A 20273-nucleotide genomic window follows, 5' to 3' on the forward strand; every position below is an offset into this window, starting at 1 on the left:
TCGGTGGGTTGGTGTGGACTTGACACACTGAACAAAATGAACACACCTGAAGAAGAGGAACTGAGAGAGAAAACAGAAGAAGAGGAATAAATAAGTAAATGTAAGAGCATTTAAATGATAGATTTAAATAAGAACAGCAAAGCAATCTTTTAAAAATCAAGCACTCAGTTTCAGGAATTTAGAAGTTGTGACTGATAGCATGCAGGATGTTTAAGTTGGAGCCAGCAGTGCTTCTGCTTTGATGTTTTGATGTACTCTTGTGTTATTAAAATTCTTCTGTGTTGGACTTGGAGGCAAATGTCTTATAAATAGGTAAGATCTCGCATTATTTGAACTATTTTTGGCAATGGATATATGAAACATTGCTAAGCTTAATAGGAAACAATACCTCAGTGGTTCAGTCCAAGGCTTTAATGGACACTTTTGAACATAGCATGTTACCAGTCTTGGCTTTGAGATAACAATTTAAGTAATTTTATTAAATGACTTTGTACAATACTTAAAGTAATTTAACAATTAATTAGATAGATGGTTTCTTCCAAGATTTCAGATCACTCCTGGTTCATTTTGTTTCAGTATTCCATCTTAGAAGTGTTATTTATTCTTCCTTATTTGTTCTACAAAGTATCATTAGGCCACTAGGGGTGTAGAGAAACGAATGCAAAAACAATACTGAGAAATGTGCTGCCTTGAAGAACCAGCTTAGACAGATGACTTTTTCCCTCTCTGCAATGGTAGGTCCTTATTTCATGCCACATCCTTAGTTTCTTTGCCTCAATCTGCAATATTCTGAATCTTAACTGTTGGGTGCACTGCAAAACACCTTTCCACAGTGAAACTTAGAAGGCATTTTCCAGCTCCTCAAAGCAACAACTTGCCATGCTGTTTCACTGGTACCAGATATCTTCCCTCCCTGCTCACCATCCCTATTCCTCTTGCCTACTTGGATAGTGAGTGTTGTCAGGCAATTCACATCTGTAGATCTTTCTTTTTTGCATAGAAATGGCATTATATTCTCAAGTGCCCTGTGTGACTTGGAATTGACCAATTTATGTGTAAATGAAGTAACAATATGCTTAGTCTCCCAAGATGCATTTTGCAGAGGCTGGCTGTGTCCAACCTCTTAAAACCTTTCCTAAAATTTTGGATAGAGCAGTCAGAAGTCATGCAAACCAGAGATTTTTAATCACTGATTATAGAATCTTCTGTTTTGACAGGCCACAGAAAGAGTGCTACTTGTGTTACTTCGTAGACTCCTCTTTAAAAAAAGAAAGGGGAATTTCTCAACTCCTACTGAGCATAAGCTTAAAGTTCAAAGTTCTATCACTCAATTTATTCAGCCCATTGGTTAATTTAAGCTTAAAGACAGCTTTGTTTCAACTTTGTACTTCACACTTGCATTGATTTGATTCAACCCTGTTTCTGCCTCGAAGATTGGCTGGAAAAAGTGTTCAGGTAGCCCACAGGATTGACACCACTGCTGTTCCAAAACCACAAACCTTTTTTCATTTCTTTATGCGGAGATTGAAAAAATGATTAGAAAAATGTGATTTTAGTACAGGAGCCATTCGCCATCTAATTTTTGCATTGGTTTCAACTTTCTCTGCAAAACAGTAATATTTTAGTCACTGATCACAGTTATGGATTGACATGACACTACATATTGCTAACTGAAATGCTCAACTGGTCAAATAGCCTAGGCTGCTTTGTTTCTTTTGCTGGGGTTTGTGTAGACAAGAACGTGAACCCGTAGCTTCTGGAGGGGAGAGGTAAAACAAAATTATTTATAATTTAATCCTTCCTGATTCAGCAACAGTAATTTGCTTGACCACATCATGAAAATCATAATTAAAGGAATCTTATGGTCAGTAAAAAGGTTAAAGCAAGAAGGACCTTTATTTGCCAACTTTACATATTGAGCATTTTTCTTTTTTACTGCCTTAACTTCTGTTGTCCCTTATTTTCTGCTAAATAAAAATTCTGATAGTGAAGCACCAGAAAATGAGGGTGAAACTTTAAGTTTGCAATGTTTCTACTAATAATTTTAAATTATTATTGCAGAGATGTTACAGTCCCTGGCACAGCGTCCAGCTCCAGCAAATACCAATCGTGAGCGGCGACCACGGTATCAGCACCCTAAAGGAGCACCAAATGCTGATCTCATCTTCAAGACAGGGGGGAGGTAAGGGTGTTACAACCCTCCAAGAACTCTGCATTCCTCCCACTCTGGCCTCTTGTGCATCTCCCACTCCCTTCACCCCATCGTTGGCTGCCATGCCTTCAGCTGTCTAGGCACTACACTCTGGAAATTTGTTATTAGACCTCTCCGCCTCCCTCTCTTCCTTTAAGATCCTAAAAACCCAACTCTTTGACCAGGCTTTTACTCAACCTTCCAAATATCTCCTTTGAACATCAATTTTTGCCTGATTACACATCTGTGAAGGGCTTTGGGACAATTTAGTGTGCTAAAGACATTTCAAAAATGCAAAAAGTTATTGTTGGATATTACTGTATTAAAAATGAGCATGCTTCTCAACAGGTTACTCAGCATATTTTCAACCTGGCATGCAGAGACCCTTGCTTCTTGGGATGAATGATTTTTTTTTTTAAGGAAGTATATATTAAGGAGGTTCTGTAAAAGAGTATTGAATTATCAAGATTGATTCACTGAACACAACAGGTAGACTAAGTCTAAAGACCTTGATAACATTTCACTTCAGGTCATCGTTCTGAGGTATACAAAACTAGTCTAAATTTCCCTCCAATTTTCCTTCTCTCTGCAGACAAACATTTTTAAAAATTTCTTTGCATTTTACCCATAACAGAACCTATGTGGAACCGGTTTTGTCAAGTTGTAGTTATGGATCTCTCCATGGAGCATTTATATTAAGAGCTCTTTAAACCTTATTCCATTACCCAGGAGTTCATGGCACGTTTTAACAAAAATGCTTCTTGTTAATTATGGTTTATTTGCCTTTATTTTAAACTGTTCTGCAGAGGCAATGGAATGTATGTTATGAAGTAGGAAGATCTTTATTGTTTGAATGCAAATTCAGTTATCACAAGACAAGTAACTTGGCACTTCAGGTCATGTCCATTTTCGTGAGCACCCTTTTTAATGCCTTTGTTTAAATAGGATATAACTATATTTAATGATTATGTTTGTAACATCTGCTCCAGGGTTCATTCTATTTTCGGTTTGAAGTATTTTCAATCATTCTTGATCTGTCATGGGGTGCAGGGATGGTTGTGTACTCATGTTCATTTTGCTGCCACTTCACACTTAAGCTGTGCAAAAAGAGCTTGTGTCTGAATGCCAAACTTCATACAAGCCTGGGAGAAAATGATTAGAACAGACATTGGGTACTTTACTATCCTTGTCTGTAATTGTAAAAAATAATCAAACGTTGACATTGTCCTGGTTTGAAAAGCGGATACTTTTTGGAGATTTAATAGATTTTGGATGAACTTTACTGACTGTCTTCAGACTCGAGCGATGGCTCTTGCAAAGTTATAATGTGGCAACTCGAGCATACCTACCTCACATGAGGTGTCAATTTTCAGGAATGATCATCATGTGAATAGGAAGAAGCAGATTCAAGAGGTAACAGGATTTATTTTTTATGTGCAGTATCTATTTAGAGCAAATCATTTTGGCGAGACTGAAAGCCATTAAGTGCTGGTAAACTATATTTCAGCATGAGGGAAGAAATGAGCCAAGGAAGAGGGAAAGTAGGATTTCAAAAGATGGGGGGCAATTATTTGATGCTACTCTGCATTAATTTAGTCAAGCTTTATGCAACTTAGTTCGGAGTGTAGATTTATGCTGTATTTTTGTACACAGATGTACAGTGTAATCAGGGAAAGCAGAAAAATGAGAGAATGTGAGTTCCGTGCCACTTTTCCTCATTTTAGGCAGTAAATTACCAAGTAGTCATTCCAAAGATTATTTAGCAAGTTACCTGCCCAAGACTTTCGGGCAAGAGTGTGGCGTAACAGAGGCTACAAAGACCTTCAAAATGTTGGTTGGGTGAAAGGGTTTCTGATTTGGTGACTGGTGTGGTTTCTGTCTGTATCAAGGAAGTAGTATCCAGTTGAATTGTATGTGGTGTGCTTAAAAAAATGATCATTCTAGTGAAGAGTTTGCATTGTTCCTTATGAGAACAAAGAGACTGAAACTGGTAAAAACAGTGGGGTAGACGGAGCATAATTTCTGGCAAAAATTGTGGAAATTATGGTACATGATAGTATTCGATTCACTGTGTTAAAGTAATTCTAAGTATTAGTTGAATATGTATTTTGAAAAATAAAGATGACTTTGCATTTTTTTTACTGTAATTGTTTCAAGTTGTTGCATTGTCCCTTCAAGTTCACTACCTCAATCAGAAATGTAATGGAAAATTAATTGCTAAGTGGTGGTATGAGAGTTGTGCTACGCTGAATTGAACAGCAACAAACGTTACACTGGTGTTCATTTTTAAAATCCAAATATGGAAACATATAAAATGTATGTGCTAATTATTTTCGGTTTTGTTATAGATGAGTTTCTAGAATATGGAGAAAAGGATAAAATTCGTGAATAGTTAGAAAGTCATGACATAATCAAAAATATTCATTAGTTTGTGAAAAGCATGTTATATTTGATTAATTTGAGGACATTAAGTCATTTAGATAAATGTAACAACGGATATTTCATAAGAATTTTCAAAGGGCATGGTAAGGTATCATCCGAGAAACTTGCTATAAGTTAGTTACATACTAAAGGGAATATAATTGAAATAATAATTATTGGGGAACAGGAAGCAAAGAGTAAAGATCAATGAATATTTCCAGATTGAAAAATCCATAGGTAATGGAATGACACAGATATACCCGGAGCCTTTCCATATGTAACAGTTGCATGATCTTGAATGCCCCGAATGACTACTGAAGTACTAAATTATTAAATATCAAATTGGGAAATATGGCAAAATAAACAATGTATAGTGGCTCAATGGTTAGCACTGCTGCCTCACAGCACAAGGGACCTGGGCTCGATTCCAGCCTTGTGTGGAGTTTGCACATTCTCTCCGTGTCTGCGTGGGTTTCCTCCAGTTTCCTCCTCCATCCAAAGATGTGCAGGTTAGGTGGATTGGCCATGGGAAATGCAGTGTTATGGGGATAGGGTAGGCTCTGCTCCTTGGAGAATCTTTGTAGAACGGCCTTTATCTGCACTGTAGGGATTCTATGGTTCTATCAGTGGGATAGCAGAAGTATTTAGTGTTACGAAGAAGCATAGTAACGGAACATACTGTCAATATGCATGAATAGAACAACAAAAGTACAATAGGCTACTCACTCAATAGACCTTTAAAGGTTGATGTCAGGTAGAAATGAACATAAAAAGACAAATAACATTCTGTATTACATATATAGGGAGATCTTGGAAATAAAACCAAGTAGTAATGTTGAATTTATTCAAGGCTTACAGCATGGGTATTGCATTGTAGCAAAGTTGATTACAATTGTGAACAGAGGTACAAGGTTACGTTTGTGAAGTTTGGTTGAAAATTGAAAGCCATGGTTATGGGACATCCGGTACACGTGCTGAAACTAAAAGATTTTTGAGGTTGAATAACAAAACTTTGTCCTGCAGGTGAATCGGTAGCAAAATGGGCAGAGACTTGGGCTTATTAGTGGAAGGAAAGCAACACAATCAATGCACAATACTTTTCTGTTGTTCTAGAATTAGTGCTGGAGATGGTCCTCTCGTATTGGGATTATCTTTGCATTATCCAGAACTTGATTTGTAGTTTGACATGAACTTTCAAGCAGAAACATGGAATGCAGTTTTACTCAGGATGTACATGTCCAAAATAAACTTGAGTAAATTTCCTCTGTTTCTCTGCTTTATTTTCTTTTGATGATGGAACAATGCGCTAATTTGGATTTGCTCACAGTTTTGTACTTTTCTTGATTTGAGGAATTGTGATGAGTAGGAGGAGGGAACCTTGTTGTGAGATTTGAGCGTCAACCGGCAGAGACATGTTTGCTGTTTTTTTCCTGACATGGTATTTTGGGGAATTAGACCATTTGCAAATACAGTCAGTATGGCTTATAGTTTTTAAAATAAAAACTAAAGCAGCTGAATTAACATTTTTGTTTAGTCAGAAATGGTTTTCAGGGGCTTTGCTTCTTTAAAAATACTGAAGTTTACATAGTTTAAAAAGTATAAATTTACAGTATCAGGTTAATTATGGCTGGGTTAGCAGAAAAATCAATCCAGTTTAATCTCGTGGATGAAAATCCTGCAGCAGAAATTGCAGCAAGTGTCTGCAAAACTAAACCATCGGCAATGGACAGAAAGGTCTTTTGTTCAAAATGCTCACTTTAGAGGTTTGTGGATTTAATTTATGTTTTGATTTTTGTTTGATTCTTGCTGTGCAATGCTACACAATTCAATCCTGTTGTGTTTAGTGCAGCCTCTGTACTAACATATAGTAGCTGCAAAATATTTTCATGAAGGGAATTGTCTTTGTCTTTTTTATTGGTGTGTTATAGTGATGTAAGATTTTTTTCTCATACCTGTTGTCGTCTTTTGAATTTTTATTTCACTGTGAAGTTCTGCCTTGCAATGATATCATCTGACTATTTGAAGTCTAATCCATTTCATCAAGTTCAGAACTGGTTCAATTTAATAAATTTCTGTCCAAATATTATTGATTTCTAGTGAAATTGAACATTGCCAAAATACTGTTTACATTGAAAAACCTTGTGACCACTTTTATTTTTGGTTCTTTTTCACCTCTTTCACCTGCCCTCCACAAAATTAAGTAGCTTTTTTCATTTAATCTTTTATTTTATATTGAATTATTTGTGAGCTGTATGTGTTTCATAACGTGGTCAAAACATCTAAAAGGTCTTCCAATTCCTGTTGAAAATCATATCAAGCTGCGTAATTTAGGAAATTTTAAATGATTATTTCAGCACATGGAAGCCTGCAGGCAGCATGTCTGAATTTATTGAACTGATCTTTGCACATTCTTGCTGGTCAAATTCAAGTCTGGTTTTGTACTGTGGAAAAAAGTTGTTGCAATAAAGTGGTTTGGTGTCTATTTTATTGTATATCTGTTTTAAACCCAGATAGTTTCCAAGATCCTTATTTCTTGGGATATGGTGTTGTAATGGTAATAACCTGCAGGCCCAGGCTAATAATCTGTGGACATGGGATCAAATCCAATTTATCAGCTGGTGGAATTTAAATTCGACTCTCAAAAATCTGGAGTTAAAAGCTAGTCCCAAAAATGCTGACTGTGAAACTTACCTTTGCAATTAAAAACTCACTAAGGTCCTTCAGGGGAAGAAATCTGCCGTGCTCACCCAATCTGGCCCTGTAAATAGTTTCAGACCCACAGTAATGTGGTTGACTCTTTACTGCCCTTTGAAATAGGCTAGCAAACTACTTAGTTCAAGGGCATTTAGGGTTGGGGAACAGGTGCTGGCATTGCCAGAGATACCCATGTGCCATGAAAGAATAAGAATTTCAGGATGAATTTATGTCAATTGCTAAAATGAAGCATTAGTCACTTTCTCAAAATAATGCATCATTTATTCCGATATTTCTTGTTCTTGAATATGTGTAATATCACAATGGCTTCAATGTGCAAAACATTCGGAAGAGAGCATGTTGTATGTCCATTTTTAAAACTTGCCTGATGAATGCTACGGGAGAATACAGTTTTCTTAAATTGGTTAGACCAATTCACAAGCCATTTATTTTTCTGATAAGATGTATCCAGTCTTTGATAAAATGGGAATCTGGTTAATTTATGATATTAAATTTTGACAAAGACTGTGGTCCTTAGTTATATCCTGTAAGTGATACCAACAATACCAAGGAGCATGCTATCTGTGCGTTTGATTTTTTTTTTTTGAAACAGCGATCTTACGACTAATTTTAATACATAATGACAAGATAGAGAAAGATTCAGTAGTTATGTATTGAAGTCTTAATTCAATTTATGCTATTTTCTTCCTATCCCTCCCAAAGAAATATTTTTGTTGACTATAGCTGTGTACTTTGACCACGAGTAGCTTTTCATTTTGACACTGGTTGTGATTTTTCTTTTTAAATATCAGTTGCAGGTGTTGTTTCCTCAAGTCAGCTATTTGCATAGCTTTATATTTCAGGTTCTCTTGTTTTCATAAATTAATTGAGTTTCTTTGATTAAAATACTGAAGATTTTTTCCCCCCCACAGTTGAACAGCAGACTCTTTTTTTTAGTTTGCGCAGCTAGAAGCTCCAATTAATTGATGATAAAATGATGTCAACACTATTGGGCATCAGATAAATTTTACAGGATAAGCCACTAGTTAGGTTTTATATATGAGACAACAAAGTGTAGAGCTGGATGAACACAGCAGGCCGAGCAGCATCAGAGGAGCAGGAAAGCTGACGCTTTGTCTAGACCTTTTGTCTAGACCCTTCTTCAGAAATGGGGGAGAGGAAGGGAATTCTGAAATAAATAGGGAGAAAGGGGGAGGCGGATAGAAGATGGATAAAGGAGAAGATAGGTGGAGAGGAGACAGACGGGTCAAGGAGGTGGGGTTGGAGCCAGTAAAGGTGAGTGTAGGTGGGCAGTTAGGGAGGGAATAGGTCAGTCCAGGGAGGACGGACAGTTCAAGGAGGCAGGATAAAGCTAGTAGGTAGGAGATGGAGGTGGGGCGATAGGTGGGAGGACAGGTTAGGGAGGCGGGTACAAGCTGGGCTGTTTTTGGGATGCAGTCGGGGGAGGGGAGATTTTGAAGCTTGTGAAGTTCACATTGATACCATTGGGCTGCAGGGTTCCCAGGTGAAGTATGAGGTGCTGTTCCTGCAACCTTCAGGTGGCATCGTTGTGGCACTGCAGGAGGCCCAGGATGGACATGTCGTCCAAGGAGTGGGAGGGGGAGTTGAAATGGTTTGTGACTGGGAGGTACAGTTGTTTGGTGCAAACCGAGCGTAGGTGTTCCGCAAAGCGGTCCCCAAGCTTCAGCTTGGTTTCCCCGATGTTGAGGAGGCCACATCTGGAACAGCGGATACAGTATATCACATTAGCAGATTATCGAGCTCTACACCTTGTCTCAGATTCTCCAGCATCGGCAGTTCCTACTATCTCTGCAACTAGGTTTTATAAATGTTATATTTAGGTTTAGTTGCAAAGAAAGCTTACTATAGTGATAATCAATTGCTAGGTTCATAGTATTCCCATTAGGTTCTAATTTAATATTTTTTAAAAAAATACAATAGCCATTGTATAGCAATGTGTTGCAAAGCCCAATAAATATCTATATTTGAAGGCTTTGTGGATAGATATGATGATGATAGGAGCAACTCCATGTGTAGGATATTTCTGGGACATTTAATCTATGATGTGTTTATACAAAACCAAAGAAAATGGCAACTGCTTGGGGAAATAGACAGCACGGTCTATTAAGCAGAAATGACACTAGCTTTTCAGTTAGATCCATTATTTGACTGTGAAGACTGTAATAGTTTCCCATCTGTGAATATATAACAAATAAAACTTATGCTTATGGATCAGAGATAGTAGGAACTGCAGATGCTGGAGAATCCGAGATTACAAGGTGCAGGGCTGGATGAACACAGCAGGCCGAGCAGAAAGGCTGATGTTTCGGGCCTAGACCCTTCATCATGCTTTTCTGATGAAGGGTCTAGGCCCGAAACGTCAGCCTTTCTGCTCCTATGATGCTGCTTGGTCGGCTGTGTTCATCCAGCCCTGCACCTTGTTGTCTCTGTGCTTATGGATGCCTGGAGGATATCCAAATACAAAGGTCATTAATAAAAGGTAGTCAATAATAATATTGCTAAAATCACTTCCAAGCCAAAATAAAGGAAGTACTTCTGGCAATGTTATTACTGTTTCTCAGTCTTCTATTTCAAGTACTATTAGGAGTTTGAGTTAGTTATTAAGATTGATTAAAGCCCCTGGATGCCAAAAACAGTCATCAACGGAACTTGACTTTAATTGTCTTGCATGTTAAAATAGTTTCTTCTAACTTCTTGATTGAATAATGCTTCCAGCAACATGCAAAATCTTTGAACTTACTTATGAACATAATTTCTTGAATAAGGAATAGATAATACAATATTATTGGGAGTACAACAACATAAAAACTATTAAAGCTTCACAGTGATTTTATTTGAATGCAGTTGAATAACCGGCAGCTGTAAACGTTTGCTTTTTACCTTCAGTTCTAGGAGCAAAAGTATTTATTGATGAATTCTGTTTTGCTTATTGCTGACTGATATCTGTTTCCAGGACTTTGCAGCCAATCTTTCCATTGCTAGATAGCACTGAATCTTGATTCAAATATTATAATTTAACTTAGAGAACATAGTTGAATCTAAACAGAATGTCATGCAAAAAAATAAATCCCCTTTGGGTGCGCAGTCACTATAATTGACAGAAAATGTTAAAACATCTGTGGAGAAAATAGATAAGTTAATATATCAGATATGGTATGTTTCACAGCTAAAATGTTTGCTCATCTCTCCATTGACACTGCCTCGTGAGAGTGTTTGTGCTTCATATTATGAGCATTTTTTTGTGGCTATAATTGATGAGTTTGTACACGTGTACTCATAATTGCCATACTTGATACCTCATACTTCTGTAAATCATAAACTTCAAATGTTTACTTTCCCTCACTTGTGAAGGCCAATCCTTTTTTCCTGGCACAAGTGGTGACCTAAAATTATTATGGACACATAGGCAGGCTATGCGATGCCCTGTCTACTTATGTTACTACATGCTTAGCAGTAGCTGGTGCAAATTAGTGACAGTACAAGGATTGTACTTTGATGAGAGAACTTTATAGCAGTAGGTAGCTTTGGAACCTTATGGAACAAGTACCATTGGTAATCATGTAGAAGGTTTACAGAGTGGGATTTTGTTACTTAAACATCAATGGTGTAAAAGAAATGAGAAAGCTGCAAGAACTTCTAGTGAGAAAAGTTTTATTGCAAAGTTTTATGCTCTGTATAGTTAATCTGATAATAGGGGTTGTGGGGTAAAACTGTTTTGTTGATTTGTTTTATTTAAAGATCAGCTTGATGTCTGCTTCATTAAAGGGTTGTCATAGGAAATTTAGGGATTCATTTGGCTCTTATTCTAGCCCTGAATCCATCCATTCAGTCTGCCAACAATATGCATATTTTTATGCACATTATTTGGTTCCCAGATAATGGGAACTGAACGTCTACTATACGTTTAAAAGCACCAGCTCATCATACCAAGCTTTCCTTATGTAAACCTCACCTGTCGAACCAGAGTGCTACTGAAAAGCATGCAGCTCTCTTTCTTGATATCTCTGCAAGGATTTTAAATGAAACAGCTTGGTCCTCAGTTTTTATATTCATCACCAGGATAAGAGCTGCAGCCCACAGCTGAACTGGGCAATCCGAGGGAGTAAAGCATCCAGGGTTCCCATTTCTCAGTGTCCAGAGCTTCCTTGTGGAAAACACGAGTATCTGGTGGGGAGGAAAGGATCAAGCTTTGCTGTGTGATCAAATGATTTGCCAGTGCTTCCTTTTGAGGCTCCCCTATGAACGTTACTTGCTTGCTGTGCCAGAGGGTAGCTGCACTGTTTGAAAGTGTAACCCAAAAGTTTTCAAATGCTAATGTTGACGCATTCCCAAGAACCATCAATCCTAACTTCTGGAAGGCTACTGGCGTTTAAAGGAAGTAGAATTATTGTGGCGACATAATTTCACCTTAATAAATGACAGCAAAAGTGGATACTAGTAGGTCAGCAAATACAGCAGCCTGAAGACTAACAAACTGAAAACTCACTTTGGAATCTCCTGGGGTCTGGGCACCCTGATTTGGAAGCATATGCAGAATCAAATTGTTAACAAAGAAAAGTAGGGTAATGTTTGCATGTATTGAATAACCTTTAGAAAAATAAAACTAGTGTAAGCATTTTGCAAGTTCTTAACTTTTTTTTGTTTCCTCCTCACTTTTCTTCAGTGCTCCCTACGCAACGTCCCTGGAAGGCAATCAGTGTGGCGCACCATGAACTTCAAAATTAAGAGCTGAAAGCAATTTATCCTTTGTCCTTGCTGATTGATCTGATCTTTACAGCCTGCTGGTATATCAACCAGCGGTGCACATCAGTTAGCAGCGTGCATTTTGGTTGCATGATCAGTACAAGTTCAGATTCTGATGGCCCAAAAAAGCAACTCATCGCACTGATGCTTGGCATCTGGGCTTGTGCATTAAGTAATGCACTTTTGGGAGAAAATAGCCCAACATCAATGAAACTCTGATTTTATTATTTGCAAGAGGTGTGGGGAGGAGGAAAGTATAAGACAATATTAAAAGTAGTATTTTGTAATTGTTTCAAGGAATACATTTTTGAATTTATCAAATCAGTACTTTATTGATCTTTTTTATTATTTACAGGCGACGTTGATGTTAGTGACAGGTGGCACTTTGACTTGCCCTCTGTATCTCTGATATCAAAGGTATCTGAGTCCTCCCATCGAGAGCAGTGGACACACCTCACCATGGCTGTCTAGAGATCAACACGTGCCTGGTACGAGCCAGGCCTTGGGCAGACATTGCAGCCTCCGACAATAGCGTAAAGTGGCTGGCAGGCTAAACAAAACAAGAGAATTGATAATGCATCTACAAGAACACTTCTAAGTGTTAATTCTTATACATCTTTGGCACCTTTTAGAATGAGAGTGAAATTGTGAGGTGGCCTATGTGTCAGTAAGTAGTAAAACAAAAGAAAAATCCATTTAATTAAGGATGGGGATTACTTCTCGAGTCGAAGACGTTTTGACTTCGTTCATCAGTATCTTCTGGTTTCAGAACTTTTAACTTTTTGTGAGTGTAAACATTCTTCATATAAAAATATTGAAATTTGCTATGAAATGGCAGAAGAGAGGGAAGACAGTTTTCTTTTTGTCGAATGGAAAGTGTGAATCGTTAAAAGGCCAAAAGGCAGTAATCCTACCATGAGGGGCATGTGGATGGTGCTGAAGGGAGGGCGGTGGGGAGATGAGGAAAATAGTTTTCCCATAAACAATTTGGTTGGCACTTTTAGTGAAAACTTGACTGTACTCCTGGATAATGGTACAACGATATTGAGCTAAACTTCCCAGATCCTATTTGGTTCCTGCTTCTGGGTACTACTTAAAATCAGTCATTTTTTTTGTTGTCACTGCTTAGAAGAGATTTCAGTTTTAATCATAAAAAAAATAAGTCCCAGAATTGCAGATATAAAGCCTACCTTACAATTGCCATCCAATAGAACATGTTGGCAGTAGAAACTGGTGTTAGAGCAAAGGAGAATCTAATTCAGTTTTGTTTTTACATTCAGTTTTTTGGAATTCTTTCAAATATTTGTAAACTTATAAAACCTTTGTTTTTTTTTTTCACTCTTTTGGCGACAGATGAACACGTGAACATAGACTCGGGTGGGTTTGAATTCTTTTTCTGCACCAAAATTGCCATCTGGTTGTCAGTATAAGTGCAGTCGTGAGCAAACCTATTTTCTTAAATGTGTTTATGAAGGTACGGCTATATGCATCGAACAGGTGTCACTTTAGCAAATTTATTTGTAATAGCACTGTAATTTCAGTTTAAAGCTCGCCATTGTTTGTTTCTTCTATTTGAAGTATCTGCTTGTATACTACTTAGTGGAAGCTAAGTATAGAAGTATATGTTTGGCTTTAAGACACTGCATGGTCTAATTCATGAGTTGCTAAACCTTTGGCTGTTGCCAGTCTTGCAGTAAAAAAGAAAGTTGTTGACCTAATTAAGTTTCTGCTCAGAGTTTTTGTGCACACAGGCACGCGTATATTTTAAATGAGACAGAATGAGGAGGACTAAAAGTAATTGTGATGCTGTGTGTAAGGCATTAGAAGTTCATTTCATCAGTGAGGTTTTTTCAAAATCATCCTAGCTTATAGCTCTTGAAGGCCTCTCTTGTTGCTATCTGACTTTGATAGATTTCTGAAACTATATGTATAACGTAATCACATCCAAAATAGGCAAATTACATTTGTTAATGTATATATAATGCAGATTCAAGCTCTTCAATGCACTAACTGCTTAAGTTTCAATTTACTGCTTAAGGGCAGATAATGTGGCGGGGGGGGAATGAAAATATTAAATCATTGTTTATCCCTGTACACCACATGACGAGCTTCACCATGGTCTATTCATATAAATTTCAAAAGGTTTTGGGAACTTCAATTGTTACATATCCCAAAACCATTTGGGTTGGAACCAAAATTACCTGACGAGTTATTTGAGAGACTGCACACTGGTATCTCAAATTTGGAACCAAAACCAGCCCATTCTGTTGGAATTAAAGTCTCCTTTGTCAGTTCTTGGCCAGCTTCATGTCTGCTTCGTATGGAAACCCTTCACTATGCTGAAGATGTTCCAAAACAAACTATTGAGAAATCCAGACAGGTAAAGCTTTCCTGACTGATGTGCATCCCTCTGGTTACCATCGCTCACTTACATCAACTGAGCGATATCATCTCTCACTTAGATCAACTGAGCTTGAAGAGTCTAGGCTTAGAGTTCTTTACCAGTCCATGCGTATTGCTGGAGTTTACTGTTATAAATCCACCGTTTGCTGACAGTAGAGACATGCTTCCTGCTCCTCCATCTGGGACCAACTAATCTGATGTAGCAGGATTGCCTGAAGTTGAGAAGAAAGATTCCAAGATTCCCAGGTAGGTCCATTCCTTCAAGGCTTCAATAATAAACCAGGATGACCAGTCTGTCATTAATAAACCCTGGGATACAGCTAACCTTCTCAACTTTGGTGTCTGATTACCAAATCTGCCATACAAAATTGTAGTATTCTATTACTTGGCACCATTAACTTTCATACCCTCTGCCCAGAGAATGGAAATTAGACAGCTGATGGCATGGGTTTGAGCCCTTGTTATGTGAATGGCAAATGCCAGCAACACACAGTGCATGGTGAATAGCCCAACATATAATGGTTGTTTGGTTTAAGGATCATTTGTGAAATGGATTTCAACTTTGTTCCTGGTAAGGATAGAAGAATTGTGGAAAATGGCTCCTATTTTGGCCTAAACCTGGCAATCAAGGGGAGGCGGATGTGAAATGTGAGAGGAATACAGGCGTAAATGTTCCTTTTTAAGCTGGGGTTCAGAATACGTCATGAGACAGTACAAGAAAATTTTAGTCTATCCCCAAATGTATTATACCTGACCCTGAAAGAATGTGGTGCTGATCTTAGGTGATTGAAATGGGAAAATTTATTCATTTCCCAAAGGTTACATCAATCACTAATCCAGTACCCAGTGATGTTTGCTGTAAACTGCATATAGAAGTATTTGGATGACAGGTAAGTATGGGAAATGGCTTCATTGTGTCAACTGCCATGATCCATTCTCTTTATTGACACTCCCAAGGCTGAAATAAGAAGACTTGCGAATGAATGTGGTGGTGGACTGCCATAGGCGTCATTCCTTAAAAGGATTCAGGACTTCCAGGAGAGGGGTGGGAAAAGTATAATGTTCTCCATCATGCTGTACAATAAAGGTTATGTTTGGCTGTAAAATGAGCAGCAAGGCTAAGGTGGCTAAATTTTTGTACATGTTCGTATATGGTAGCTCCTTGTATTAAAACAAATTGCATTTTCCAAAATGTTCCTTGATGTGAAGTGTTTTAGGGTGAACTGAGTTCATGAAAAATCCTGTATAAATGCAAGCTCTTTAATTGTATAGTGTTGAATTGTTCCTTTCTGCTTTCTTCTATTGTGAATCACAAATTGCTAACAATTTCAGTGTTTTAAATTTTAAAAGCTAATGGTTTGCTTTGTTAACTATTCATTGTTTAGTGATATGTTGTGAAATTCATATTTTGGGGTTTGAATGTTGCCCAGATTGAATCTGAACTGTTTGATTGTGTGGTCAACATAATTCCTGTTCTACTGGAACACTTTATGAAAAGAATGGGAGGCATGTAATGCTAGCAACATTAAACTAATGAATTAGTACTTCCTGACTCTGTTCTAGTATGATCTATTTGCTGTTACTTACAATGAATGTGCGTTTGATCAACATCTGATTGAACAACATGGCAGTAATTGCCAATCAAGTGGGAGTATTCAGGTCATATGGATTCCTTTTGTTGTTTCACCAAGAATTCAAGTTAGTAATTTCATATGAGCTAGTGTGACAGATTACATTTTTGAAAGTTGTATGTGATCTGTAAAATGAGAACTTTGTGTAATTATCTTTTATTTTTGACTTTAATATTTTGGTTACAGGTGTGATATGATGCAAAATTTAAGCTTATAAGCCAGTAAGCCATTTTTTTTTTATTTGTTCATGGGGATATGGGTGTATCTGAAACGGCCAGCAGTTGTTGGCCATCCCTGATTTCTTTTGAAGGTGGTAGTTAGCTGTCACCTTGAGCTGGTGCAGTTCTTGTGCACAGTGCAGTTGGTGGGGGAATTCCAGCAGTTTGACCCAGGGACCATGAAAAATGGCAATATAGCTCCAATGGTGACTATACCACACCATTGCGTGATATGAGACTTGGACGGGAATTTGTAGGTTGTATTGTTCTTGTGTATCTGTTGATCTCCTGAACACTAGAGGTTGCGGGTTTGGGCATTGCTCAGTGACATTTTACTTTACAATGCTCCAGTGCCGTCCCTTAGAGCATATTACATGAAAAACATTCCGTAAATATAAGCTATTGTTCTACCTTCAACAGATTCTTCACATTGCTCAGATATGATCTGCTGTCAAAAATCTCTGCTAACCCACCTGGTTTAACTCATACGTGCTAAAAGCTGCCTTCAATTGTAACACAAATATAGATACAGTAGAATTGACTATAGGTTAGCAATAACACCCAAACTTTTGTGATTGTGACATTGAAATTGACAGGTTTGCCAATACTACTGCAAAACTGACATCTGTGCACACTGTTAACCGGGGGAATCCAGAAGGTGCAGTCTGATTGTTTAAGGTGTCATAAATTAATTGATGTGAACCTTCACATTCTAACCCTATTAATGTTCATGCAAAAAGAAAAATAACTAATGTGGTGCAGCTAGATTTTTAGCACGCACTTAGTTTTATCACAATTAATGACCACTGTATCTGGCCCTGAAAACCTAATTGTACATTTGTGGAATGTCAGAATTTCTCCATTCAGTAAAAGTCTAGATTTTTAAAACATGTTTTATGAAGTTTGAGACAACAAGGTGTAGAGCTGGATGAACACAGCAGGCCAAGCAGCATCAGAGAAGTAGTTTTGGCATTTCAGTTTTTATCTTTGTCCCATGTGTATCTCCCAGTCTTTTTTTTTAAATATATTTTCTCTAAAATAAAATTATAAAAATTGATTGATAGTTACTTTTACTTCCTGGTCAGGTGCCTGAGAATTCTATAATGTGATTGACTACTTAACCCACTAGTAGTTGGACATTTGAGATCCGTACAGTTGGTGCCTAGACTAAATTAAGGTTAGGAAAGGTGAAATCTGCATCGTAAAGCTTGCTTTGAACAGCTTTGTTCCAGGTCAGTGGTAACCACAAATTCCAGGCCAACATGTTTTGGATTATGATAGTTCTGATGGATATACATCCTTTGTAATATTGTGTAATGTGCAGGTACCACACCAAACATTCCCTCCACTCTTCAGCATGTCAAGTTAAGATGTTCTTGAATGACAAGTTGCCTCTAAAATTGTTTTAAATAAAGAAATATTTGCATTCATACAATATATCTCATTAACCCCTCCAGCATTTCAAAGACTGGGGGACCATTATGTCAGCAAATAAAGCAGCCAATTTGGGGTAAGGGGTGAATAGTTTGCCAAAAATATATTAATTCACTTTGTACATTTAGGTTTGGACAGCTGTTGGATTTAATACTTCGTTGTCTATGACATCAGAATCAGCAAGATTAACCAAAGACTGCAAAAAGGTTGGTCTTAAGACAACAATTGGGAAGTTGAGAGAAGCAGACAGGATTTATGGAGAGAATTGCAGGACCTTGGGTAGCTGAAGGTGCAGTTTGCCGTAGGGCACAGGCAGGAGGATAAGCATTCAGACTAAGTGCAAAAGGATGAAGCCAGGAAGAGCAGTTTGCATAAAGGTGCTCAGTTTTGAGGTGCTGGGAGACCAGGAGTGGCAGTACCTGTAGGCAGTTTTTCTGTCAAAGGTATGTGGTCATAAGTTTAATTTGAGGCCTAATAGGATGCAAAGGTTGTCAGCCAAAAGCAAGAGGGCATAGGAGTCGTGGTGAAAGTGCAATATTTATGCAGCAGTTCTTGCTGTTTATTAACTGAATAAGGTTGTTTTCAGACCAATATTGTAGCAGGTATCATGATACATATTCTGTATCTCTAACGCTATTATTTGAAAAGGAAAAACGCTGATGCTAACATGCCAATGATTAAAACATTACCACTGCCTTGATTTTTTTTTTTTTTTGAAGGACTCTTACTGTAGGGCAGTTCTTTCCAGATTTTGTTCCTCATTTCACGGCTTGAAAATTGCATTGATCCCACAGTGAGAACTTGAAGTGGATGAAGTGCTCAATCCCCTCAGGGATTTCCTTTTCACTGGCGTTTTTAGTGTAGAAATCAGGCTTCAGAGATTGGCTGATGAGGCCATGTTGCTTATTAAAAAGATACATGAGGCTTAAAGGAGCGTGGTACTGCTGTTAAAACTCACCAGGAGTTCCAGAGTAGCTGTTGCTGGCTAGGAGATTGTCACCACACTGTGGGTTGCTATCCACAATTTGAGAAGCCCTGTGCTAGGACATCTGCTGACGGAAGTAGTCCTCTGGTGTTCAGATTTTCTTCATTTTTGAATCTAGGCTACACGTCAGCTGAAATCCACTAACTGAATACCAATTTGCACTTTGAATATGGATTTTGTGAGTTGTTAAGCCAGGAGAAGTCTTGTGACACAATGGTAATCTCCCTACCTCAAGTCCAGAAGCTCTGAGCTCAAGGCCCTCTGAGAATTCGACGGTTAATGGAAGCGTAGGTTTATTTTGCAGCCCAGTTGATTGATTGATTTGATTGCCAATTTGTAAATTCTTCACCCATGCCCATCGTAGCTGGTCAGAGCAGGAGGCTTTCCTTGTCAGCCTAAACAGTGAAGTAGCTAAAATGTTAAAAGACTCCATGGGAAAAGACTGCTAGGAGTACTTGTCATCCTCATTTTGAGGGACTTACCAGGCTTTCATATTTTTACCAGTATCCATCAGGACGACTTAAGGTATTTCACACTACCTTTCTGGTTCAAAGTTTTGCACAACAAAGTCATTCCAAATTATGACAAAAAATAAATTAGCTTCTTTCAATCTACACCTTCAAGGCTACAGCAATGGAAGCCTTGTCTTGATTTGAATGATCTGGTCATCGTGTTCTGAGGAGTGTGTGTGTGCTGGGTGCTTTGCACATGCTGCTTTGTAAGTAGCTTTGAGTCATATACTTTCTGCACTATTGCTAATGAATGCATTTTACTTCAATTTGTTTAGTAACCAGAGCCCTGCCCTTAATGAAACAGCCATGTAAACTAATATAATTTAATTGCTTTCTACATGAAGACCATGGTCAAGACCAAAATTCCCATCTCTCTATCTGATTTTCAGCATACTGGACTGAAATGGTTTTCTGTACAAATGTCTGTCCTAGTCTTTTGGAGTCATGTGACCTGTGCCAAGAGGATGAGACCCTGTAGGCAGGTAAATATAGTGTAAGAAGTGGTGTCTCGAGCTTAAATAAAAAGCACAGCTGTGACCTGCCAGTGAAGAAGTTTAATTTGAAGAAGAATGAAGATCACAATGAAAACACTGCTTAAGAGCTGATGACTGCAGCCTTTTCTGTACCAATTCCTGTCCTAATGACTGGACTGTGAGCCAAAACTGGGCAGTCTTCCGTCAACAATGGCAGAATAATGCAATAGTTACTGATTTGTTGAAATACAAGTCACTGCATTTTTCAGTATTGGGAAGAGGCTATTTCAGAATATCTTCCATCCAATATATGATTGAGCAAAAAAATCTCAACCGAAATTTTAAAACTTTTGAAGGCACATTTTGAGTCCTGGGTTAGTGTTATTTATTCAATATAAGGGCACAAACTGGAAAAAAAAGTGCAAGGTGCAGGGCTGGATGAACACAGCAGGCCAAGCAGCATCACAGGAGCAGAGAGCTTTTCTGATGAAGGGTCTAGGCCCGAAACGTCAGCCTCTCCGCTCCT

At 38.0% G+C, this 20273-nt stretch overlaps 1 protein-coding gene across 1 annotated transcript in view; it reads left to right on the plus strand.

Annotated features, from left to right (window-relative positions):
- LOC125485741 (regulator of nonsense transcripts 2-like) overlaps nucleotides 1-16038 on the plus strand; it is a 39499-nt gene extending 23461 nt beyond the window's left edge. The window contains exons 7-8 of the mRNA XM_048610008.1: nucleotides 2062-2182; nucleotides 12447-16038. Coding sequence (XP_048465965.1) covers nucleotides 2062-2182; nucleotides 12447-12456 — 131 coding nt within the window. The 3' untranslated portion in view covers nucleotides 12457-16038. The remainder of the gene's footprint in view (nucleotides 1-2061; nucleotides 2183-12446) is intronic.
- The last annotated feature ends 4235 nt before the right edge of the window (nucleotides 16039-20273 follow it).

The sequence above is a fragment of the Rhincodon typus genome, chromosome 22 (assembly GCF_021869965.1).
Source record: "Rhincodon typus isolate 14 chromosome 22, sRhiTyp1.1, whole genome shotgun sequence".
Lineage (NCBI taxonomy): Eukaryota > Metazoa > Chordata > Chondrichthyes > Orectolobiformes > Rhincodontidae > Rhincodon > Rhincodon typus.